Consider the following 26247-nt stretch of genomic DNA (forward strand, 5'->3'; position numbering starts at 1 on the left):
ACATTTGATGTTTAAATAAATGAATTATGACCCATTCACAGACCTGACGCAGAGAATTCACTAAAGACCTGAAACCCAGACATACTCTGCTTACTTTAGAATTGAGTTGAATGAGTATTGAAGGGTTTTGAGTATATCAGTCACTTCCATTCGACTAACAAGTAAAGATGAGGCAGAAAGGTTATTGCGGCCTTATTACACAGACAGTTTAAGTTCTCTGTTTAGAGGAAGGGGGTTGGGGGCATCTGCAAAAGTATGGTTTACATTTCAAAGTGATGCCCAGGAATGTGTAAAGTTAAGCCTACTATTTAAGATACTATCTAAGGATCTGTCACATCCTCATCTAGAGTTTTCCTCTGGCCAGTGCATGTGTCAGTCTGTTTTTAATCAGGGTTGGACAATGCTCATCTCACATGTAACTGAACGGGAAGATCAGAAAGGCAACGCAGGTTTGAAATTGGACCTTAAGAGTGTGTTTTGAAATCTCAATGTGGATTAGGCATGGGACTTATAAAACCTATAGAGAGATGGCATAAGCCAACTGTTCAAACAGCCCAGTTTAAATATTGTTAACACACTAATTTCATCAAGTATTGAACTTTTGAAAGTCAAGAAATGAAAGAGTTAAAGAAGGTAAATTATGGACACCTGTATGGTCCGCGTAGAACCACGATTCTGTTAATAGTAGGATAGGGTGTTGTAGAATGGTTGACATTTCAAAAGACACTGATTACAAACAACACAGTAACGTAAAAAAGAAGGCCCTTGTAATTACAGAACTCCACCTCTGACAAAAAACACTCCCTCCTACCGAAGCAGCTCAAATATGACTTGCTATACGGAGTCCGGCTATTGCTGAGTGAGTAAGTATACGGAGGACTCAAGTGAACATACGGATATCACAATTTGAACAACCAGTGTGGCGCGTACAAGGAATTCATTGCGGTGATACTCAGACGGATTTGTAAAGGTATAGTTTCAGATTTGTGTTTACTTGAGCAAAATATTTTTGCACGAAACTGTTAGATGTAGCCCACTAAAGTTAGAACACATTTAGTCTAACTCTAAGGGACATGGATAGCCTAGATTAATGTTCATTGTAGTCTCTACTCTACATGTATCATTGTAATCTTATGTCATTTCAATTCACACCATCGAAGGAAATGCAGTGGCAAGATAATTTTCCTCTATGACATTAAAATTCAACGTTTTGTAACTCAAAAGTCAAATTTGGGCTTACCAGCATGGTGAATCTAGAGCCGATTTGAGAGAAAACGACACACCTGTGCTACTTGAGCTAAACTGGTGACGTAGTCACACCTTTCACAAGCCTTATTAGAATGAAAAACCTATCCTGGTTCTGCTGATCAAAATGCTTTTATTTTAACAGGTGCAAAACTTGTTACATAGCTATTCAACAACACTTTGGACAACGTTTCAGCTCAGCATTTGCTGTAGCCTACAAGTCCCATATAATATTTAACATGATCTTAACCATAACTCCAATAATTAGAACTTCATTAACCTTGGTAGTAAAACATTGTCGTGTGTCAGTCATCTACATGGGGTTAGGGAACTGGGCACAGTTCTCGGAATGCAGACCGATGAGGCCCCTGAGCGCTAACCACTGATCATCTCTCATGTTGGGGCTCGTCATTGCCACAGTCTGTCATAACTAGCTATTAGGTTCCATCGTCACAGTTGATTAATAACTTGCTCTAAACTCGTGGTTTAGTTATCTATTGAAAATGAAAAACACCGCGTTTTTCTTCCGCGGGTGACATCATGTCTTGTCTGTGCTTTTCTTGGAATACAGATGAGAGACTTGCTTTTTAATTAAACGTTTTATGTGTCTCCTCGAACATTTCTGAAGTAGACTGTCAACGGCAAACACATGACAGACTCCATAACCGATGATCGTACTAATGTGATCAGCCTTCAAGTTTAGTCTCCAGTGTGGCCACATCAGTATTTATGCTCACGCTTTGTTTGAAACCATCGGAATTCAAATCCCATAGGCTTTAAAACAACACATTGTTCTATGACATTGTAAAACCACTGTGAAGTGCATCCTACATTCCTGTCCACCATTGTTGTGGTCCGATTTAAACCCCATGGCTTGTTTTGGTCTGTATGTGCTTCCTGCTGCACAGTGTGCATTGTTTGGTTTTGGACTGTATCTCATAGGTTCAGGAAGGTGCATCACTGCTGCGTTGACTCAGACAGACAGGAAGGACTGACCCGTCCACTTCCACCACCAGTGGAGACCCATCTTTTTTCCTAACTTACTAAATACTCACGTTTCATGTGTTACATTTTTTATTTTTTTTTGCAGCACAACAACAACATGCCCAACTGGGGAGGTGGAAACAAGTGTGGCGCTTGCCAGGGCACGGTGTATCACGCTGAGGAGGTGCAGTGTGATGGCAAGAGCTTCCACAAATGCTGCTTCCTATGCAGTGAGTAAAACCTTGTGTTTGTTGGGCTCATTTCATTGGCATGTTCATTCCTACAGACGTCTTCCTCAAAGATCTTCTGGGCCGGGATATCCAAAACTTTCACTGCAGGTTCTAGAATGTTCTAGTCTTTCGAAAAGGATAAGATGACGAGAGTACCCATCTCAAAATGGACGCGTGGGAGAGTCAGGTCAAAATAGACGTCATACTCAGCTGTAAACCTACTGATAGGTCAAACCCTGTTCAATTCACGATCATAAAACTTATCATAGGCATCATGCCAACCATAGCACATGAATACTTGCACTGATGTCTTTGCTTATCTTATTCCACTGGTCACTGTGCACAGTTCTGCCTGCCATGAGTTAGTTGTGTGTAAGCCCTGCTCTTGAACTTCATGAAAATGTCAGTAAAGATGTTTTCATCTGAAGACCTTGACTGGAGCACACACCATGCACATGCTTTGAATTAGTTTTAGTTGCTTTCCAATGGTCAAACAATGAGGCTCATACAAAAACAGCGTTCTTTTTCTGGGGTCCCTACAAACGCTGCTTTGTTCGGGACGACAGAGAAAAGCTAATGAGCGGAGGAAGTGTGTGTGTCTGGTTCTGTCCCTGTCTCCCTTTGGTTCCCTTTTTTATTTTCCGCATGAGAACCAAATCATTTCTAGGTGTGTTTAATCACTTTTGCTAGGTTATAGATACTGTAGATTTGAACGCACGTCTCATCATGGCGAGCAGATGAGTCTGTGAGTCATTGTAGGTCACTTGCTTTGGAGTCAGCCCAACAATTGAACATTTCACCTGGTATCTGATTGGATTTAACAACATTAATCTGAAAAGAAATGTCCCAGAACTCTAGACAAACAGGCACTGTTTCCTTACATGGTCTCAAATGAGTGTCAACTCTTCCCGGAATGAGGAGCAACATATCCTATTTGGAGACTTAAGTTCACAATTGAGGAGTGAGTGACCACGCCAGGGAGGCGGCAGTGTCCACAAACCCACAATGCAGCGTCTGTTCCTCGAGGAGACAAGGCCATTGTGGTTCACTGATCGCTGTCCTCTTGGGTTTTTTTTTTCTTCCCCGCAGTGGTGTGCAGGAAGGGACTGGACAGCACCACGCTGGCCATCCACGACACGGAGATCTACTGCAAGTCCTGCTACGGGAAGAAGTACGGGCCCAAAGGCTACGGCTACGGCCAGGGCGCCGGAACACTCAACATGGACCGAGGAGAGAGGCTGGGGATCAAACCAGAGGAGTACGTCTTGTCACTGTGTCTCGGGCTGAGGCAGAGGCAGACGATGTCTGTACTGTGTGCTCTGGCTGAGTGGTAGTCTAGGGGGTTTCTGGGATGACAGCGGGGGTATATCGGAGGATGTATTCAAGTCCACTTCAGACAGTTGTTTGAAAATCAGGCTTCTTGATTCACTTTGCATCTCCTAAATTGAAGTCTGATGGATTAATAGACTAAACTTAGTAGACTGAAGGATCAAACCCATCATATTACATCACACCCTCAACGAAGGGCTAAGAGGCCTGGGAATGGACCCTGATGAGGTACTCATACTGTACACAGTGACAAGCTTCCTGTTGTTTCAGAGCTAAAGTGACCAGTAACTTCATCCCCATGACGACTAGCCCGTACACACACATACACACACACATAATCAGTACTCCCAGACTACACACACACAAGGCTGTTCACCCATTCGCAGAGTGCATAGCCTTGTGTCAGGTGATTGTTGTTATGAAAGGCTCCATTCTGTAACCCATAGCTCCTGGGCAGCCCTGCTGACCCTCATCTCTCCCCTGCTGTCCCCCGGGACACAAAGACACCCATTCAGGCCCCATTCCTCTTGGTTAGGCTCCGCTCCAGGGCTCCAACCCCTGGGCCCCAGCGTTTGTAGCTTTCCCACCTCTGTGTCAACTAAGTGGGGAGAGAGAGAGGTGAGGGCTGGGGCCTCTGTCCAGAGTGGAGCTTCAAAAAGGTCTTACTACAGCTGTGTCATTTGTTTGCTATTGTTGTCGTGCCTGTTTATCCAGGACTCAGACCCACAGACCCACCACCAACCCCAACCCCTCGAGATTCGCCCAGAAGTTTGGCGGTTCAGAGAAGTGTGCGCGATGTGGGGATTCTGTTTATGCAGCGGAGAAGGTCGTAGGGGCAGGCAAGGTGAGTCAGTGTCCCAGCGTCTGACAGCTGGAACAGAGGAAGAGAGCAAGGATTGGGGGTTAAAGTTCAGCAGGATCCAGAACAGTAACCCCACAACAATTGAAGCCAGGGGGCTGTATCATACAGTACTGAGGAGAGTTGGACGGATTCCCCTTTTCATATTAATGAAAGAAATTCCATAATTCTCGCCAAAGGTTTTTCATAAAGTCTGGATTTGAGTGATGCTTTTTAAGCAGCTGGCTATAAAATGTACTTTGGGACTGTAAGCAGAAGCAGTAAAACACACACACACACACACACTAATACAGGCAGAGGTTCTTTGGCTCTAAAGCAGCCTACAGTCTGTCCCTCTCCTGCAGACATGGGCTTGCGAGGTATATTCAGCATACACAGCTCTATGGCTCCAGAACATCATGTGTAATTTTCTCACATAAGTATGAATGTATAGAAACTCTTTTTCCCATTGTACAGTCAGTCGGTCATCTCTTTCCCATCCCTATCTTCTGCAGCCGTGGCACAAAAACTGTTTCCGCTGTGCCAAGTGTGGGAAGAGCCTGGAGTCCACCACTCAGACAGAGAAAGACGGCGAGATCTACTGCAAAGGTGACACTCCAGAACTCCCAACATCTCCCCTAACCCTGGACACTAACACTGGGGGAAGTACCGTACAAACATGCCATTGTTTTAGCCTAACACACAGATTCTCATTACGTGAACATATTAACAGTGACAGTACTGGATGTACCAGCTGTTATGTAATACGTCTCTTCAAAACTCAATTTGACACCACACCAGTGCACTATTTCAATAGAGGGGCTAATGAGTGTTTATCGGTGTCGGATGACACCAGACTGGTCAAGCCTGTTTAGAATCAAAGAGCGTGAACCTGAACAACAAGCCTCATCCTGTTCTGCCCATGTCCCTTTAGGTTGTTTTTTTGTTAACGTCCTGTCAACTTGAATGTACTTTGTCCATGTCGTAATGTTGCCCCTAAAACTGCCTACACAAAAGATATCACCCACATAATGGTGTTGGAATGTTCCAGCAAAACAAGAGATTTAAAGCTACTGACATATTATGAGGCTGAAGATGGGTAGATGGATCTGTATGTCCAAAGGTTGGACTTGATTTGAACATTAATGGGGATTCTTTAAATTCCTTCACCACATATGCCAACACTACCCCTGCGCCGCTGTGCATTCATTGGTGGATACAAGTTGTACTGTCTGTCCTTATACGCAAGACAACGGTTTCATCATGGAACCTTGGTCTGATGAGTAAAACATGGCAGCACATATACTTATCCAAACACCTCACCAAGCACAGCATGCCAGTCAGAGCTCGTAGTTAGTTCTTAGTTTGCTCACCTCACGAAGGGGCCAATCATCTAACAAGGCTGTTTACTACTCTTCCAAGACGATAAACACTTTATCCTGCAGACAAAGGTCTGACTTTAAACAGAGAAGCATGCTGATTAAACAGACATATTGAACTGTCGGCTGAACATTTTGTGTTTGTTTCTACTTGTTTTTCTGTGCTTCTCCAGCATGCTATGCCAAGAACTTTGGACCCAAAGGTTTTGGGTATGGCCAAGGGGCAGGGGCTTTGGTCCATGCCCAATGATGATGACTGCTTCTCAACAGGAACTACGCCTGCCATGCCTTTGTGCCATTCAGTCTAATGTGAAAATCTGAGTATTCATGCCTTTGATTTTTCTTGCATGGGATGTGGGCACCAATAATAAACAGAATATTTACAGAGCCATTTTTCACAGATATCTTTGCCAATTATACAATAGATATTACAAATGTACTTAAGTATGTCTCAATATAGTGACAACCTGAAGAAAATAAAAAAATTATTATGAACATAGCCAAATGATTCAACCGAATTTCAAACACGAGAGGCCACAAATGATTATTTTCACATTTGACTGTATTTTTTTTATTAAAGCCATTAAAATTGATCCATGCCCAATATGTTTACATCTGAAGCGGAATTACGGTGACGTCCTGAAGGAGGTGGAGAGGCACTGGAGATGGTCATGTGCTTTCAATATGGCGGGACAGCAGGGTACAAAACCAGACTGGAGCGGACGGAACCAGTGTAGACGTGCCTCTGAAACACGACTCGTTGAGCAGGTTTTTAACGTGAGACGTTTTCTGAAACATGGCGTGTTAACCTGGGACTACATGAGTAGATTTGTGGGCTCGGTCCTGATGACTGGTTATCCGTGCACCTTCTAGACCAGGGGTGTCGAACTCCGGTCCTCGAGGGCCGCTGTCCTGCATGTTTTAGATTTTTCCCTGCTCCAACACACCTGATTCAATTAAATGGTTTGTTATAACGACCCTTCATTCAAATCAGGTGAGCTGGATCAGGGAAACATCTAAAACATGCAGGACAGCGGCCCTCGAGGACCGGACTTCGACACCCCTGTTCTAGACAGTCAGCAGAGGGTGAGTGGGAAGTTAAATACGGAGCTTCCAGCAGATGACGCTGATGTACTCCCACAAGCTAGGAGGCCTGTTAAACCACTCTAAACTATATTGCCTGATGAGACAACACCTAATGATTCATCTTTAAGATAAACAAGATCTGTGTTTGTCCTTAGTTCTCTGGTGCCTTTACAATTTGTACATCCAGTGGTATAACAACCCCAGCAAAATGACTTAGAAAAACCCCTCTTGTTTGACTATGATTCACCAGCATGGAACATTCAAATATATTACACTTCAGCAGTTGGCCAAATCCTTCAGACCTGGCACACCTGCAGACCAAGAGAGACTTGCACTAAAAGATACACACACACTGGATAAAAAAAATTATAATAACAGAACGCAGAAAGTACTTGCAAATACTGAACATTCACTATATACAGACACATGGCTCTCTGGGCCTCTGGGATGGCGACAGGTGATCATTGTTATGGCGACAGCCCATTGTCCAAGCATCACACATGCACTGGAGTTTTTAATTGCAAGGGATTAAAATGCCTATAGACAGCAGTGTCGGACATCACTAAAAGCTACAGTCATACACTTGGATTATATTCGGTTTATCTTCTTTCCTTTTGGTTGGATGAAATCAAAGTGTTTTTTTCTTTTCTTCGGGAGCTGCTTCAACTAACACTGACCCCCAAACAAACGAAACACAACAAAACAGTCACTCACGAAAAAAGAAAAAAAAAGAAAAGGAAAACAAAAGAAAAGTCTAGATCATTTATGTACAGATGCACATTCTTTACATTTCAGTCTGTCCTGTCGCTGCTGAGTCCACTGGAGGATGAATCTCAAACGCAAAGAGAACGCAGAGGAGGAGGGTCTGGAGGGGAGGGGGGGGGGGGGGCAATACCACATCGGACAGGACCCTCATCTCTGTAAACATGGAAGAGTTTGTTGGGAAGCGGTGTGGGTTAACCTTTGTCTTCAGTAACAGCGAGAGCAGAAACCAATAAATGGTGATCAGTGCATTGTAATAGGCAGACGCACAACAAGTGTGTGTGTGTGTGTGTGTGTGTGTGTGTGTGTGTGTGGTAGGGGAAAAAACTAAACATCTCGACTTCAGAAGTCAAAAGAGAACATGTAGAATGAACCTTTCTTGTTAACTTATAAAATAAACATTCTATCAAAGTCACAGATGAAAGGGCCTTTTGTTTCTCTAGTTCAAATGGATCTTTCTAAAACTTGTATTATTATCTTATTACTACTCTTATATTAATAAATATATTTGTATGCATGTATGACTGAGTATTGTTCATTGGGCACCATGTCAAACCACCTTGAATTCTTACCTACTGATCTCTTGATATAAAACACATAACATAAACAGCATTAACTGGGAAACAAACGCCAGGACATAAGTTCATCTATAAATAGCTTAAAAATAAATATGCTGCATCACATTATTTATAGGATATCGCTCCTAGTTGCGCCTTTCCTTAAACCTTGAATATGACCAATCAGCCAAGAGCCCACTCTACAACAGGTGCCATCTTATGACACACTGACTAGTCTGTGCTAGGTGTTTATCAATGTTGGCAATTCTAGGGTTATCCTGGAGTAACCTGAAACAAAGGCTTGAATGAAGGTGCTTAACCAAAACGTTGAAACCCTCGCCGAAGAAATCCGGCTTTCGACCTAACTTCCATACACAAGCCTTTCCTTCATCTCCCTGGCAACCACCGTTCTGAAAAGGGACAGCAGAGTTGGGGAACTAAAGAATGGAAAAGTCGAAGGAAACACAAAATGGGAGGAAAAAAAAAACTTTGCGTATCAAATAAAAGGAGAACCGCATAAGAGAACTCTGAAGAAAAAAACTAAAAAGAAAACACTACCGTTAACATACTGCTCGTGTTGCAGTCATGACTCCAGCATGGCTGAGAAAAAAAAAAAAGAAAAAAAAACTACAAATAAAGATCCCTTTTTATGTAGAAGAAGTCGTTCCTCTCCCCCGTGCGTCAGGCAGTGGGGCACTGTTCACAGGGAGAGGAGACGAGGGGGAGCGCTGCAGAGGACACGGCCCAGGGGGTCCAGGAGATGGAGTGGTGAGGCTTCATCTAGGGTAACAGCAGTGGGTAGTGGGCCAGTGGTGGTGGTGGTGGTGGGGGGGGGGGGGAGCGGTGACGTGTTGCCCCTTAACAGCATGCTAGTCCAGGCTGAGATTCAGTCAGATCAGTGAGGGAGGGAGAGATGGTCCGAAGGCAAGCGCTCCCGGAAAACAGTCCCGATATGAACTCTGGTTGGGGGAGGGGGCTTTCTTCCTCTTCCTCCAAGAACACGGCTGCTCCCCCAGTACTTCTCCCTCCTCCTCCTCCTCCCTCCTTCCTGCTTTACACCAGCTGGTACCCCGACCCGGTGGTCTGGTCGTACTCTATTGTGTACTGTGTGGTCCAGTCTATCGCCATAGGCCGAAGCAGACCGCAGCACCGGATCTCAAAGAAGTCTATAAGGTTCCGTATACACCCATGACTGCAGCGTTAGGGAGAAGGAGAGAATATGGGGAAAAGATACAGTACAAGTCAGGAATTCAGATGGACCTTCATTCATAGTGTCTGTTACAGAATGTCACATGGGGGCTGAACCAACAAACAGACCAGGAAGACTCATCGTGTTTACTACCCATGTCAACGACCCAGGTATATTACCAGCCAGGTGTACTCACTTGAAGGGGCTCTCGATGGACGTGGCTGTTACTTTAAAGTGCTTGTATCTCCTGGCGTTCATCCTTTCGTTGGTGGTGATTCCCAGACCAGCAATCTGGAGAGGAGCACCACACACACACACAATGTCACTTTGCAATGTCACTTAGCAATGCCATAAAGGACAGGACGTAGTCTGTAGTCCAAGACAAATAAATCTGGCAAACCACTGTTTAGCAAGCAGAATTTTCAGGCTGGAATCATGCCAAGGTCAGTATTGACATTTCATCAAAAGAAAACTGTTTGCAATGACTTATGAATAAACAACAGTGACATGAAAACAGAAAGTCTCTCTCCCCCTCCCCCTCCCCCACTCACTCCCTCTCTCTCACCTGGTACAGCTGGCACATGATGAGCACAGCGACCCACATGAAGTGGAAGACACTGTTGATGAACATCCAGAACATCCAGGGGGAGCAGGAGGCGATCTGACTCAGGTAGAACCACAGGCCGTCCTTGGCGTAGCTGGTGGCACAGTGGATCCTCCAGTCTGGAGGACAGAGGTCAGGATGAGGTCAACAGGACAGGTGGTGGTGGGGGTGGGGGGGTGTGTTCACATAACAAGGAGGGTTGCCAGGGGGGGTTCCACTCACAGCAGGTGCAGCCGTACATCATCCAGCAGATCATGCAGAGCAGGAAGAACAGGTAGCCCATGAAGTAGCGGTGGTTTCCACTTCCTGCACACGGGAACAGAAAGTCATTCATCAATAATGTGTTCATTTAGCAGACGCTTTTATTCAAGGTAAGGCAGGGGGGGATTTGAACCTGTGACTGCAGTTTTTGTGCTCTACCACTGAGATATACACACAGTGACTGGGTTCAAGTGCAGCTGTGTCCTGTAAACTCGGTCCAAAGCTTCAGAACTAGGAGAGGGAGCATGTGTTGTGTTAGCTTGCTAATGAGGAGCTGGAGATGAGTGGTTTCACTGATGTCCCCTCCCCCCCCCCCCCCCCAACATATCCTGACCCTCTGTATTCCCCGTTCCCCTCACACCTGGCTAAACAGGACAGAGCCCCCCTGGGGAGTAAGGGCTGGCAATCAGGTCTGTGCCATTGTCTTTCAACATGTGGCCCATCCTGTTCATCTGGTTAAGAAGAGCCTGCACACAGGTCATAGGACCACAGGACACTTCACTCCTCAGTCTCCCCCTCTTCCTTCCCCAAATGATCCAGTCTCCCACTCCCCATTAGCCTACATTCTCTCCTCCCCCCCCCCAGGATACAGGCTACAGGTCTGGATGCCAGCCTCCCTCCAGATATCTGCTTGGAGGCGGAGCCATCAGAGGGCCGAGCAGTCACCTGCAGGTGCTGCCTCCTCCCAGCTGACAGAGCTGGCCAGCGCTCACGCACCAGGAGAGACCAGTGAGCCAGCTCTGCAGCTCCCCTTTGTAGGTCTCTCTACCCACCAGCCACAACTGCTCATTAACTCACATGGAGGGCCTCTTTCAACAACACCATGCGCTGCTTCTTATGGGGGGGAACTTGAGATGAAGAAAAAAAAAAAGAAAAGTTCCAATTTTGCGAGCAGAAAATGAACCGCAGCCGAGGAAACGTGTTGTTCTACTTTAATCCTGTTTGTAGGCTGGGTAGTGTGCTCGCTGTTAATCTAATCCTGTTTGTAGGCTGGGTAGTGTGCTCGCTGTTAATCTAATCCTGTTTGTAGGCTGGGTAGTGTGCTCGCTGTTACTTTACCGACACAGTTGCCCACCCAAGGACAGTGGTGGTCAAACTTGGCGATGCAGCGGTTGCACACGGCACAGTGTTTGGACCTTATAGGCTTCCGTATCTGGTGGGGTGGGGGGGGGGGGGGGGGCAAAAGACAACATGGAAGTGACATTCAGTTAGTCCATTTAACTATTTAACTACTACAAAGCTCAACCACAACCACGACTTTCAAAGTAAACTTTTTTTTAAAGCTGTTTGTCTTTACCAAACAAGTACTGCAGAATATGCTGAGATCCAGGCTGCCCGTTTCTGCCAATTCAACTATAGTCTGGAAGAGAGGGAGAGAGAAAGAATAAGTAACAATGACAATTAACAAACTAGAATGAATGAAACTTCATGAGATTTGAGGGTTGATGATTGCTACTGTCGCGGCGAAGATAACTTTGAATGGAACCTGATCCGTCCCAGGTTGCATCATGGGAAATGTAGGTACTCTACAGCCAGAGCTCCAAATGTTGAGGAGCCTTGAGAGGACTAGAGGTGAAGAGGAATCCCCCCGTCCCTCCCCAGAGCAGGGCACAGAGACCTGGATGTGTGAAGGTCCTGGAGGCCTCAGATCAGTCCTACCTCCAGTCCCAGGCTGGGCCCTGCTGGGCTATATTTAGCCCCGTCATCAATCACATCATGGGGAAGCTGGGGCTGTGAGCAGTGGAGGTCCCGATCTGCTCCATCAGTGTGTGCTAATGAGGGACACTCAGACACTAGTGGAGGGGGGGAGGTGGGGGGGGCTGGCTGAGGGCCAATGGTTCCACAGCGCAGACAGTGAAATGCTTGGTAATGACTGGTTATGGAACCATGTTCAAATGAATAGCTACATGATATGACATGATGAACTACTCAGAGAAGGAGCGGATCTGATCAGTTTGGATCAAAGTGTAGAAACAAAAGTGCTGCGGGACAGTTTGAGTATTGACGGTGCTTCCTGCACACTGGCTGTGTGGTCAACCCCCTTCATGCCTCTCACCTGGCCCCGCCCCCTCAGGAAGCAGGTGGGATGATTGTGGGCGGAGCAGGAAGGGGCGCGTTTACCTTCTTCTTCTGCTCCTCTGAGGCTTTGATGATGCCGGGGTCGGACTTCCAGGACTTGCCGAAGTTGTAGAACAGAGCCAGGCTGTTGAGCAGGAAGGGGAGGTGCACAGTGGCAAAGGGGAGATGTGCCAACAGGTCAAGGAAGATGAAGGATCGGTCTGGGCAAAGGTGTCGCCTCACAAAACAGAAAGACATTCTCTGAGCATCGCTTCGAGTTCAGTCGGGTTCAAAGTTAGCCTTAGCTCTCTTCCGGACCCTTTCAGACCAGAATGGGAGTTGCGGTGGAAACGGTCCACTTGTAACTACTTCCACAAGAAACGGTCTCCCATGATCCTGCTGTAAATACAGGTTCCTTTGAAAAGAACCAACTCCACCCACGACACGCTCTCATGTCCACTTCAGGTTTGAGGACAATGAGACTGCACTGCCTCCCCTCCAGCCTCTCAAGAGACTCTCACATGAAATAACCGGCGTGGAGGTGGGAATGTCAGCACTTCCCCTTCATCTGCAGATCAATCTCCCCATGAAAAACAAGAAATGACTTGTGAGCTTTGGGGAAACATGGCCACCATGAAAACACGGAGGAGTCTCAAAGCTCTGAAGTCCAAACCCAAAGACACGGCACACAACAGTTAGGAAGATTTGGACGTCCACGTGCATGCACACACAATGCTGTCTCCACAGCCAGGGCAGCTCTGCTCTGATGGGTGGGATGGACAAACGGCTCCCAAGAGGTGTAAAGGATATCATTCCAGAACCAGTAGAACCAGGTGATGTACATCCAGAACTTGGTGGCCAGGTAGATCCCCAGAGGAAGAGCACTGTGCATGGAGTGGTCGAAGAACGACCTGCATGAGGAGAGGGAGGGAGAGAGAATGGAAATGGGTTAAGAGAGGGGGGAGAGTGAAAGGGGGGGGGGTAACGGGATGGGAACAGAGAGGGGCATCGGAGGTAACATTCTGCTGTAGTAGATGTTTATTTCACTCATAGCTATTTCTGTGACACTGCAGGGGTGAGGCCTACACTGAAGAGGACACGGAAGAGCAACAAAAACACAAGTATGCAATCCTTTGAGATCAAGTCACCCGGACAAAGGAAAACAAACTAAACCATAGCTTTCTGACATGTCCTACAATCGAATTAAACAACGACGACTATCAAGACTACATTTCCACAAGGAAAGAATGTTAAGCCCTGTGTGTGGATGCCAGTGTGCACATAGCGGGCCCACCGCTGTGCTGGTGGATACAAGCTGCCGGTAAACCACTAGCTACTGCAGGAGCAGATGGTGGAGCTCATGGACTGACAGTAGGGGGTACTGTGTGTGTGTCTAGGGTTGGGTGTCTGTATGTGTACGAGGAAGTGTACATAGCACACCATATATCCAGTACGTGTGAGAGCGTGTGTGTGTATCGAGGGCACGTACTTGGAGAGGAACTGCACAGTGACCCACAGTCCAGCGTACATGAGGCTCTTGGCGAGCCAGGACTCGATATCCAGGTCAGCGATGAAGCCCACCAGCCAGATGACCAGGAAGGGGGTCGCCAGCATCACCTTCTGTCTGAACTCCTGCACACACACCATGCCAAACACACACACACCATGCCAAAAACACACCACGCCAAACACACACACACACCACGCCACAAACATACATACATACCATGCCAAAAACACAAAAAAATTAGAGGGGATCCAAAAATAGGTTGAAATTTGCACTGACAAGAGTTTAAATGAGCTACTACGAAGCATAATCAAAAATAATAATCATGAGAATACTGCTTTCCTGAACTATATCTATATTCTAGTACGGTAACGCACTGAGCATTGTTTCAACTGAGCAGGATCTACTTTGGATGCATCTACCAGATCTACAGGGATGTACCTTGATCACCTAAGATTTGTCCAGCGGGTGAATAAAAAAGACGACATGGTGAGACGCAGGCCAACGTCAACAAACAACAAACAGAAGCTGAGAGCAGGTGGAGTGAGGCTGTATGCTGACAGCTGTGTTCAGGCCTGGACGCAGCTCGTCGCAGGGCGTCTTGGGGGACAGAGGGCCAAGCGGATCAGCGTTCTAACACACAGGGCTCCAGACAGTGACGTGACACGAAGCAGGGTTCGGCCCAGCGATAAACACCACCTCTCAGGCATCACTCCCAGGCCCAGGGCAGCTAGATTGGGGGTTAGCTTGTTTCTCATCAACAAAAAAGCAGCAATTTTCTCCCAAGGTGTTTTCCTCAGAGTGTCCCAGGCTCCACTGGGAGAGAGCCCTTCAGACAAAGACAAGGACAGACACTGTTCCCTGGATAATTGTGTGTGCGTTTCTTTATTAACCCTTACCCTGCACCAAAGTGTGATCTTTTGTGACTTTTACAGAGTCTGGGAGAGATCTCCAAGACCAAGGTCTCAGATGGACCATGAAAGTGAATGAGTCTGGTTTTTCCACGCATGTTGAAAAGTTCCACGACTTCCAAGTATTATAACCTTGAGAGTTGCTGTAAAACCTTGTGTGTTACAACACTCATACCTTACAAAACTGCTGCTTCCTTTTATAAGGGTCTTTATTTGTGTGTGTGTGTGTGTGTGTGAGAGAGAGTGAGGGAGTGAGTGAGGACAGCGTGTGTGTGTGTAAGAGAGGACCACGTGTGTGTGTGTGTGTGTGTGTGTGTGAGAAAGAAAAACAGTGAGAGTGTGTGAGAGTGAGGACCGTGTGTGTGTGTGTGCGTTACCTTGTCCATCTTGAGTCTCTTCAGGTAGGAGGGGCTGTCGTAGCCCTTGGCCTGCCGGGCCTCCTGCAGGTGGTTGATCATCCAGACGTTCTTCCTCTGCTTGGCCAGGTCCAGCGGCGTCTCTCCCTGGCAATGACACCACAGGACACATCAGCACACACACACACACACACAGGCTGGGGCCAGGCTGGACCAAACCAACTAGACAGACACACACACACACACCTTGATGTTCTGGGCGTCCACGTTGGAGTTAGCGTCCAGCAGCAGGCTGATGACGGTGGTGTTTCCGGCCAGTACGGCCCAGTGCAGGGCCGTGTTCTTGTGGTACTTGTCCCCCAAGTTGACCGACACGTTGAAGGTCAGGAGGAGCCGGGTGGGGTCCACACTGGGGGGGGGGGGGGGGGTATGATGGTGAGGGCGGGGGTGTAATAGAGGTAGGTATACATGTTTTACACCTCTCCCTTGTACAATATTACCCACTAGCATTGTAACCCACTAGGGTTTATTATACACTATAACCTGGTCCAGAGCTGAACAGGAAGAACATTACTGGCCACAGACTGCTCAGCCAGTTCCCATGCTGACAGTCCTGATTTAGCCGTTAGAAGGTTGCAGGAGCAGCTCCAGTCAGCAGAATCTACTAGCTGCTTGTGTGACAGCATCCTGATTCTGCAGTACAACACTGTGTGTGGGAGGCCTTATTTAACCGTCCTTTCAGAGAGCGGATCTTTACTTGGCTGCTTAGCCAGAGAGCTCAGTTCAAAGGGACGTTGACACAGAAGCCTCTGGGTCATGTCACCTTGTAGGGGTGGAACATATAGGTTTATACACACACACACACACACACCTGTGTGTCCTGTAAGCAGCCCACATCAAAGGAGTCATGCCGTTCTGATCCATCATGTCCACATCCTGCCAGAGATAGAGACACAGAGGAGGAGAGGGAGAGCAAGAGCAAGATGGAGAGAGAGAGAATTAAGAGTGTTACTGGAAGCAAGATGGAAGAACTTGGCAGCGTTCCCAACGAGGACGGCAGCTGTGAACACCACGCCACACCACCCCCTGGTGGTCAGAGGAGGGCCTGGCCTGCTCGGGTAGGGGGGGAGGGGGCGCAGCGTACCTGGCCCTTGGCGATGAGGTACGCCACGATGGAGGTGTGTCCGAACTGGGCGGCCAGGTGGACGCAGCTGCAGCCCTCGCCGTCGATCAGCGAGGGGTCGGAGCCATACTTCAACAGCTGCACCACCATGGACAGGTGGCCCTGCCTGGACACACACACACACACACACACACACACACACACACACACACACACACACACACACACACACACACACACACACACACACACACACACACACACACACAGAATGCCGATGTGTGAATGACACTATTCATGCCGTTTACAAATACGATTGACCTTCACGCACATTACATCGCTGATTCAACGTATATGGTTTCATTAAAAGGTTCCCTCAGAGTGTGTCAGTGAGTGGTGGGCTCGAGGCCTCCCCAAAAAGACCTGATGTGTTTGACAGAGGCAACAGATGGATTACACATCGCAGTGACACATCTCTTCCTGCACCGTTAAGCTGCTATTTGATTACCGCCTCCCTCAGGAGACACGGGGAACATTCTGACCATCGACCACGTAAACCACAACCCAACGTGCTGCAGCTTCTTTATATCCCCGATAAAGCGCTCTCCCCCTCCAGTCCGAAAGGTCACAAGCAGGGGGGGGGGATCTGATGGAGGCGAGTCCAGGGGACTGTAACCGAGCAGGTGTGGATGCCCTCCTGTCAGAAACATGAATAATGCAGCAGAGCTCTGTCGGGGGGTGGGAGGCAGCTGTGTGGGGAGACAGAGCCTCTCTACCCTGGTCCCTGGAACCACTAACGTGGGAGAGAGAACGTTGCCTAAAACTATGTTGTCGTTGTTCCCCCCCCCCCCCCCCCTTTCAATGAAAACAGAAAATCTCTTGAGGAACATTTTGTGGAAAGCTGAAAACCTGGGCTCAGCTCAAGCTGGATGACAAGTATTAAATAACACCCCCCACCCCCACCCCTCTCCCTCGACAGTTTCCCTGGCTGTCTCCAGATCTGTAGACCAGCTCTATAAACAGAGGGAGGACCCTGGGTGGATCTCATTCACCAGCAGACCCAGGGGAATCCTGTAGATCCTGTAGGTACAGCTCAGCAGTAGACCACTTGCACTGCATCAAGGGGTCGCAAGTTCAACCCCCCCCCCCGCTTTGATTGACAGCGCCTTTTCAACACATTATCGATCCTTCTGGTGTGTGTGTGTGTGTGTGAGCCTGACCTGGTGGCCCAGTGCAGTGGTGTGGAGTTCAGATCCCCTCCTAGCTGGTCCACTATCGCCCCCTTCGATATGTAGTACCTGAGGAGAGACACGCCATCAGAAGAGACAACTTATCCACATGTGCACACACACATCAACCAGTGCACACACCCTCCCTAGCCATGTTACTGATTGTTAAAGAGACGATTGGTAGCTGTCCACACCACACATTATGGAGATTAAAGAACAGATTAAAGTGCATCTTTCTTTTGGGACAGGACTGGACAGGTTTAATATGCATTAAAGAGGGCATTGCAAGCCTTCACAAGGTTAATGATTATTAAACAATCTTTTAAAGGCCACCAAGTTCCTCAATGAGTCAGGGGGATAAGGGCTGGGAGGCTGGGCGGGGACATGAGATGAGGGCTGGGCAGAGACATGAGATGAGTGCTGGTGGGGACATGAGATGAGGGCTGGGCAGAGACATGAGATGAGTGCTGGTGGGGACATGAGATGAGGGCTGGGCAGAGACATGAGATGAGCGCTGGTGGGGACATGAGATGAGGGCTGGGCAGAGACATGAGATGAGTGCTGGTGGGGACATGAGATGAGGGCTGGGCGGGGACATGAGATGAGGACATGAGATGAGGGCCCTGGTCAACTTGACTGGAACACATCAATCCTTCATGTGACAGTACGACAGTGAGGGGAGGTCAAGGGCACGCTGTGTCCTTGGCTGAGCAGAGTGTGTTGGTGTGTGAGGGAAAGAGGCAGCGGGAGGGATGTGTGTGATCGGGTGAAAACGAACGAGTCGGAGAGAGAGAGGGAGAGAACGAAAGAAAGCACTCACTTGACGAGGTCTATTCTATTGTTGATGGCTGCCCAGTGCAGGAGGGTGACGTTCTCTTTGTCGGGCTGTCGCACGTCGTAGCCCGCCTCCACCAGCTCCCTACAGCGCTCAAAGATGCCGTACCTGCACAGGGAACACGGCACGGCTCAAAACCACAACCCCACGGACTCCAAGTGGAGCAGGCTGATATATCTAGTCTTGACATGGCAAGGCTACGAGGAGGCTAATGTTAAATCCCACAGGAAATCAAACCCCTGGCATTGCTAGCGTCAGTATGCAGAGACTAGATGGGGGGGGGGGGGTCCTCGTCCTCAGGCGAGTGTTAGAGTACTCACTGTGTGGCTTTGACGATGTCCCAGGTGCTGTAGTCATCCACGTGGCTTTTGCGGGCCACGCTCTCAGTGTAGCCATGGTTGTAGTGACTCTGGGGCTTGATTTCCTGGGAGGGGGAGACAGAGCAGTGTAAAGGGGGGGTTTAGAAACTCACTGGTCCCACTGGCCTTTTACATTTACATGTAGTCATTTAACAGACGCTCTTATCCGGAGCGACTTACAGCAAGTACAGGGACATTCCCCCGAGGCAAGTAGGGTGTAGTGCCTTGCCCAAGGACACAACGTCATTTGGCACTGCCGGGAATTGAACCAGCAACCTTCTGATTACGAGCCCGATTTCCTAACCGCTCAGCCATCTGACTTTCACAGGCCTCATAGGTGTATGGTGTCATAGGAGAGGAGAGGGGTTAGCTATTGCAGTATGGCTTTAACGTTGAGTAATATTCACTAGCAACACCTGGCCAGCTTGTCCTCATTGTGTCTGGTCTAGATCACTGAGGAGGGCTACTGACGGTCGACAAGACACGGATGCTTTCCGAGAGAACTTGATTTGTTTGCAATGCCAGCTAGCTACAGATGATCAAACCAAGCCCAATGCCAAGCCTTACATAAGCACGCCAATCATGTCATTCAATACGATCATATAATGCTTTGTGGATTTTCGTACCAGGGTGGGTTGCAGTTGCAGATTAATAATATTGAAACAGAGCAAATGGATTTAGGATATGGTTAATATGGAGATTATTAAAAAATGTGGATTCCATGTAATATAAGAGATAATCTAGAGGCTATACTGCTATGATGATGTCACTGGGGCCTGAAGGGGGATGGAGGGAGGAGGAGGGGAGGAAGGGCGATGGAGGGGGGGAGAAGAGGAGGAAGGGGATGGAGGGGTGGATTACGGGAAAGGAGAGGAGAGGAAGAATGAGATGGAGGGAGATGGATAAGGGGAAAAGGGATGAAGGGTGGGAGATTGAAAGGGAGCTTGGCAGAAAGAGAGAGAGAGATAGAGAAGGCTGGAGAAGGAGAGGGCTGGAGAAGGAGAGGGCCGGGGGAGGGGGAAAACAGGGCTGGCAAACCTCCAGTCACAACTCTGGGCCTTGGTCTGCAGGGCTGATTCTACAAGCTAGGAGCAGGGTCGTGTCTTCAGCTGTGGTTAGTCACTCACCCAGGGTAAATACAGAGGCTTGTTGGTGAGCTGTTTGTTCAAAAGACCACTTAAACTTAGCAACCATTTAAACAGAAAGCAACCATTTAAACAGAAAGCAACCATTGCAACAGAAAGCAACCATTGCAACAGAAATCAACCATTGCAACAGAAAGCAACCATTGCAACAGTTTGTTGTTATGAGTGGTAGGTAACAATGTCAGAAAAATTAAGAAAAACTGGTTCAAATATCCCTTCAGGAAGTTCCACAAACAGGAATCTCTTAACTTGTGATCAGACCATCTAAAAGATTGAGGATGTTTACAATAAAAACACCCTCAAAAAAAGGGGGAGGGAAGGGTCAAAACTCGGCCGGCTGAGGTTTTGTCCATTTTGTCTCCGTTGCAAATGAGCAAACAGAAAAGCATGATGGACAAGCAGCGACCACGTAACGTGCGGGCCATGTCTGTGGAACCACCGAGCTGGAGCTGCTAGTCACAGCTCAAAAATATGCGACAGATCCATGCAAGACAGCCTCACAGAAAAAAGGAGAGCCAGTGGGGTTTGAAGACAGAGTTGCACAGACAGAGTGGCTCTAGAGGGGATGCTCAAGGTTGTACAGTTGGCTGTTTAACTGTAAACTGAACAGTTAAAGTCCCATCCTGCCTTGCAGCATCTACCCCCCCCCCCCCCTCCTACAGAGCAGAGTGAAATACTGAGGCAGCACTGCTTACATCATGACAGCCCGTTGCAGCTGGGCTGCTCACCTGGGGAGCTCTGCTCAGGCCTGGAGGGCAGCGCAATGTGGACTGCACAGACACTGTAGATACAGAAGACCTCATTTGGTTCTGACGATGAGGGGACGTGGTTGTATCTGCAGCCTACTGGAGAACTATATCATGTGTGGGGTAATGGGACTGAGGGTTATCGTGTCCGCCTAGGTAGAATGTATAGTGATTGGCAGCACAACTTAGTTTTAATGCTCATTCGCATATTTTATTTCACCTGCATCCCAATAGGTGAGAGTGTGGGATACGGGTCGATCATGTTGTGGAGATCTTCCACAGAGGTTGATATGGCTGCGGCATACAGACAAACACTGACATCAAGGTTTTTGCCACAGCCGTCTATGGATGGCTTCTTTCCTCAACGAGACCACGCACGACTCCCTGATGGTGGGCATGATCCAGGTCATTAGTGGGCTCATTATTATGTTCTACTCCTGGAAATTCCCTTCTTACCCAGACAGCATTTTTAAATGCATTCAAGGCCAGTAACTTCAGCTATATTTATATACAGAATAAAAAGCAGCAAGAGACACTCCAGGTCTTTTAACAGTGAAAGGGCAACCCTCTGACTTGAGGGCGTAGAAGAAGTTTATAAGCTCTGAATCCCATTTATTATAATGACTTATTCCCTGACGTCTTGAGATACAAATTGGCCCCAAGGTCAATAAAGGAGCAAAGAGCCCTTTTACTACCTCTATCACAACGCTGGGGTTGGTAATTGGGACTGCAGGCCACAGAGGAGACGATCATTGCAGTCAGAGTATGCATTTTTGGGTCCTTCTAATTGAGTGTCTGCTATTTTGTAATCCACTCAAACCTGGACAGAGAGGGCAAGGGAGGAGAGGGGGAGGCTTGTACAACATCCGCTTTCTCTCAGGGCCCTGAAGGAGAGATCCTCTGCTAGGGGAGAGCTAGTGAACCAGGTTGTCAATAGGACATATGGCACACTCTCCCCAGGGAATGATGTCATGTGACCCACCCTTAGAAAAACAATATTTTACTGGTTGTCTTATAAATGAGAATAATAACAACACTCGGTGGGGTAATTATACTGTGAACTCGCTTAGGTCCAAAATGCAATGTTTTGTGTGATACAAAACATGTATTTGTACGTTCATCCCAACTTCACAGCACACAGACACACTGTAGGCAGACAGACAGGCATGCCGCCTCCATAATAGGCTAGTCTGGTTCTGGGCACCTTTTCTTAATGCTCCTTATTACATACAGGTTGAATGTGACTCCCTTATCAAGTCCTTTCAGTATGCCAACTACGCTTTCCCTACACTGTGCTATGGCTGGCTGGTTGGCTGGCCTATTCAAAGCCAATAAAGATTCTGCAGCATGATAGGTCTGTACCAATCTAACATACCATCTCAAATGAGGGCCATTCTGTGAAACTAATCCAATATTGAAGCTCAAATTTGAGTTAATGAGAAAGTGTTTGGAGGTTCTGCCTCGCTAGTGAATGAAGAATAAGAAACACAGGCCCTCCACACAGAGCTCAGCTGCTGTTTGCTGCCTTCATGTTCGCTCCTCAGCTTTGTTGCAAGCATCTGCAGATATGCAAAAACAATACATTTGCATTTCCAAATCAGGTCAGGAGCGTAGTCTTTTTTCTTTTTTTTTTCTTTGACAAAACAACAAACGACCAGAGAAGTTCCCAAAGGAAAGATGGAATTTTCATAAAGTTACGTGTTTAATGGGGCTTTCGGAGACGAACACAGCAAATAACTTGAACAGGCATATCACTCCGACTTCCATAGGTGTCTGTTCCCCATATACAGGGAGCTCCCTTGGGACAGAGCAGACACCCGACATTTCCCCTTAAACACCAAATCGTAGACTACCTTCAATGAAAACAAAAGATAGATCTAACCATTTACCATTTGTTAAAGGATTACATTCATCAACCTAAAATATGAATGAACACCGTCAGCTGTACCAGTCGACAAGGGCAGGGAGGGATTAGTCAACACTTCAGAAATGCAGTTGGTGAGCGTTGTCTGTCGTCTACAATTCCGCACATCCCTGTGACTCGCCAGCCACCTGACAAGCCTTGAAACTAAAGACCAGCATGAACAGAGGAGCATTTCAACCACCGGGTCACATCTAAGCTCCATCTTAGGAATAACAGTGGGACAATGGGAACTCTTCTACTGTTACTGTAACTTTCATGGAGTCACATCATGAAGTCTACCTCAAAGAGACGGAATGATTATTGATTATTTAATGCCAATGAAAATATGAGTGAGCAGGCCTAAATTGCCAATATTAGACAATAATTCACATGCATAGCTTATTGAAATGGAGATAAAATCCTGCATTATGTTGATTTAAAACAGTGAGTTACAGGCTTCCCCGTCAGTATGAATCAAGGTGAATTACTTCCTCCTTCCAAAGACAATATGGCACTGAGATTGCAGCAATTCACTCAGTCAAGGAGATTGCGTGTGAGGTGATTTATTAAAGTCTGGACAGCACTATCTGATGTCTCAAGACGATGGTCTCAGATGATCACTAGGACTAAACGTCTTTCTGTGGGAAACTGTGCAGTCCCTCATGTGTACTGAGAGTTCAAGCAGCATATCGTCCTCGCACTAGTTGGCTAAATAAAATGGGTAACACACGGAGGTAAACCATTAACAATTTACAATGGGTGGTTCCTCTGAAAGGTATCTTGCCTAAGAGGGTATTCAACATAACGTAAGAATCAGACAATACTGCAGAGACTATGAGGGAATAACTCTACTTCAACTGGGTGCATTCGGCTGCTCACATTACAGGTAGCCTTTGAAACATACATTAAATACAATGTAGCTACGGAAGTTAATAATAGGGCCCTTTGAATCTCCTGGTTGCTAGCTAGGTAATAACTCCAGGGAATGACCCAACAATATAGCACAAAGACGTTGTTTGAGTAAGCTAAATACTTCTCCCATATTTGGCCAATATAGTATAATTTTCCAGATATATTTTCGTGGGGCTGGGGCATGGGAAGGGAAGGCTCAGACTAGCCTACACTGGCCTTGGACTGGGAACAATCCAAGCCATGATGGTACATTGTGTGTTTACAGTGCGTCATGTTGCTTATTATTTACATTACAAATTAATCAAACGAACTGAACCTAGATTGGAAAACGCAAAGTGTGCATTTTGCACTGCAATAACAATTCCATGAGCTATCACACTGTTAAAAAAAATGGACCGATCTCAACTAATCGACCAAGGCCATCTTGACAGCTATAGCTACTAAAGCAGCAGCATGCTAGCTACGTATGCTACCTGCCATTCAGCAGCAGCACGCGCATTAACTAAGCCTACATTAGTAAGCACGTGTACGTCATTTTAAAATTGCACTGTTAAATAACAAAGAATAATGCGAATTTTAAGGCACTGTTGCTTCGGTAGTCTGCAACCGACGTCAAAACCCGTAATCTAAGAATTCAGCTAGTTAGCTAGCTGGCTAACGTAAGCAGCTAGCAAGCTCTTTTACGCAGCAGGGGCTAATAATTGCAAGCTACATTTGGAGCCTGCCACCCGCCTTCCCGAGGATCGTGGTTGTCCAAAACACGACGGATTTATAATCTGCGATAACTTCAACTAGCACAATTTGCATCATTGCACATTACCCCATGCACTAATATGGAGGTCGAGCATCCTACCTCTGGATGGAGAATAGGGACACAGCCAGCTTCTTTCTCATATTCATCCATAACGTCAGCCATCTTGGTGGTCAATCTCACCAAGCATTATGGGTAATGCTCTGTGGAAACAAACAAGAGGAGGGGTTGCTCTGTCAAAAGGATGCCCGAAGCTTGTCGTGAGATTTTCATGCTACTGTACTGTTGCATTACGTCATTGTGTGTCACATCATTTTGATGTGCAGAGCTGTTATGTATACTGTGAGAAAAGGTTAGGGTTATATACTCAGTTTACTGTATGTATCTTGCATGTATTCGTTTATTGTTCAGAAATGTATGTTATATGATACTGTTTACTCCTTTTCGAGACCACTCTTGGGCTTGATTACAAATGAGTGAGACAGAATATTGGAGAATAAATTATTTGTCAAGAAATCAATCACCAACATCATTGTATGCACAAGAATACATTGTATAAGCCTTTACAACTAGAAAGTCATACACAAGATGACTGAGCTGTATTACTTTGTTTTTGTCACTAGATGTCACACTTAACCCGTCCTAATCTAATCTGCGACCAACAATCCTATTTATTTTATAATGATAATATGTTATAATATGTCACAATTACTATTGACAAAAGCAGTTGATTTACGATTTGAATTATTTCATTAAGTTTCAATAACGCATTAAGCCTCAGCCGAATAAACCAAATACATTTTCAGTGTACTGTTACAAAAATCGAACGCTGAACAAGCGACTCCCACAGGCTTTACAGTCGATAATCGAGAGAAGATGCGCAGGAAGACACGAAAGGAGGAGTGCTAGTGAGGGACTAGCTAGTTCATCAATAACTACTAATCTAGTTTAAATCGCTTGAGAAAATACAGCTATATTCTGAGGAACACACTGTATTAACCTACTTGGCTATATTATTGGGGGATAAAAACGAACTTCAGGTGAGCTGCTGCTGTTGAACCTTGTGGATGTAGTTGCTACTAACACAAACCATGTCAGTCTGATGCTGTGACGATTGAGCAAGTTAGCCAGCTAGCTAACTAACCATTGCTGCTTCTCTGTTTTTACAGTCGGTGGAATACCGACAATTCAGTTAATCTGAAGGTATGTGTATTGCATGTGTTGCAACGTTTATGTACAGAAGCTGTCCAATACCAATATACCAAATGGGTGGTGGTGTGGTAACGTAGCCACATTTCATGTTTAAATAGCTAGCTACTACATTATTCGGTGGCACTGACTGATACTAGATTTGGTTGTCGAATGACAGATTCAATGTCAGACTGCCAAACTACTAGCTGCACTAATCTTAAACAGACATCCTTCAACCTAGCTAGCATACTGACATCACTGAGACATCCGACCATCTTATGTAACAAGTTTGTCGTATGCAGGTCTGTTGCATTCAGATTTACACTGTCAGCGGAGACATCATACACATTATGATGTCTCCGCTGACAGTGTAGTTACCATCTAGCACCATATTGAAACGTAATCAAATCCCAATTGTAATTGAGGCAAAACGATGTGAAAGGCAAACCTATTTCAGGGAAAGTAAGTCAATTGAACGTCCTGCCCTTGAAGAATATCATTAGTAATTGATTGTTTATTGGCATCCTAATTGGCCATTCTTAGTATAACCATTTTCAATTTGCTTTACATTCTCTATAAATCGAATCAGGTTCATGTCAGTGTATTTACATAAACACCATTGAGAAATACTTGTATGGCTTTAGTTAACACATTGATTCTGTACAAGTAGGCTATTACATGTCCGAGGCTATCATGTGACAGCAGCCTTGGCCTTGGTACCAAGTTACAGCTTTCTCCTAATAAGAGGGAAGGGCCC

At 46.5% G+C, this 26247-nt stretch overlaps 3 protein-coding genes across 5 annotated transcripts in view; 2 read left to right on the forward strand and 1 right to left on the reverse strand.

The window, feature by feature from the left end:
• The first annotated feature begins 826 nt into the window (after positions 1-826).
• On the forward strand, positions 827-6713 carry csrp2 (cysteine and glycine-rich protein 2). Its single transcript, XM_047022782.1, has 6 exons — positions 827-970; positions 2336-2459; positions 3549-3717; positions 4503-4632; positions 5142-5235; positions 6179-6713. The coding sequence occupies exons 2-6, from the start codon at positions 2348-2350 to the stop codon at positions 6253-6255; spliced, it is 582 nt and encodes a 193-aa protein (XP_046878738.1). The 5' UTR covers positions 827-970; positions 2336-2347; the 3' UTR covers positions 6256-6713.
• A 730-nt stretch (positions 6714-7443) lies between these two features.
• On the reverse strand, positions 7444-24502 carry zdhhc17 (zinc finger DHHC-type palmitoyltransferase 17). The gene is made up of 17 exons (XM_047022781.1): positions 24402-24502; positions 18804-18907; positions 18469-18591; positions 17640-17717; positions 16441-16585; positions 16168-16232; positions 15543-15705; positions 15318-15443; positions 14012-14154; positions 13333-13433; positions 12586-12710; positions 11762-11824; positions 11524-11617; positions 10426-10509; positions 10165-10322; positions 9796-9890; positions 7444-9602 (listed from the first exon to the last, which is right to left on the reverse strand). Exons 1-17 carry the CDS (start codon positions 24462-24464, stop codon positions 9464-9466), a joined length of 1869 nt encoding a protein of 622 aa, XP_046878737.1. The 5' UTR covers positions 24465-24502; the 3' UTR covers positions 7444-9463.
• A 662-nt stretch (positions 24503-25164) lies between these two features.
• Positions 25165-26247, forward strand: part of osbpl8 (oxysterol binding protein-like 8) — a 61520-nt gene continuing 60437 nt past the window's right edge. For all 3 annotated transcript variants that reach the window (XM_047022776.1, XM_047022777.1, XM_047022778.1), the window contains exon 1: positions 25165-25339. The gene's annotated coding sequence lies outside the window, so the exon portion shown is untranslated. The remainder of the gene's footprint in view (positions 25340-26247) is intronic.

Source organism: Hypomesus transpacificus, chromosome 7 (assembly GCF_021917145.1).
Source record: "Hypomesus transpacificus isolate Combined female chromosome 7, fHypTra1, whole genome shotgun sequence".
Taxonomy (NCBI): domain Eukaryota; kingdom Metazoa; phylum Chordata; class Actinopteri; order Osmeriformes; family Osmeridae; genus Hypomesus; species Hypomesus transpacificus.

Bases quoted from the DNA above. Each gene is read 5' to 3' on its own strand.
- csrp2 (XM_047022782.1), top strand. From the start codon at position 2,348: ATGCCCAACTGGGGAGGTGGAAACAAGTGTGGCGCTTGCCAGGGCACG. The intron at 4,633-5,141 runs GTGAGTCAGTGT...TATCTTCTGCAG, and splicing joins AGGTCGTAGGGGCAGGCAAG to CCGTGGCACAAAAACTGTTT. The intron at 5,236-6,178 runs GTGACACTCCAG...GTGCTTCTCCAG, and splicing joins CGGCGAGATCTACTGCAAAG to CATGCTATGCCAAGAACTTT.
- zdhhc17 (XM_047022781.1), bottom strand. From the start codon at position 24,464: ATGGCTGACGTTATGGATGAATATGAGAAAGAAGCTGGCTGTGTCCCT. The intron at 18,592-18,803 runs GTGAGTACTCTA...TTCCCTGTGCAG, and splicing joins GACATCGTCAAAGCCACACA to GTACGGCATCTTTGAGCGCT. The intron at 13,434-14,011 runs GTACGTGCCCTC...CTCCTCATGCAG, and splicing joins ACTGTGCAGTTCCTCTCCAA to GTCGTTCTTCGACCACTCCA.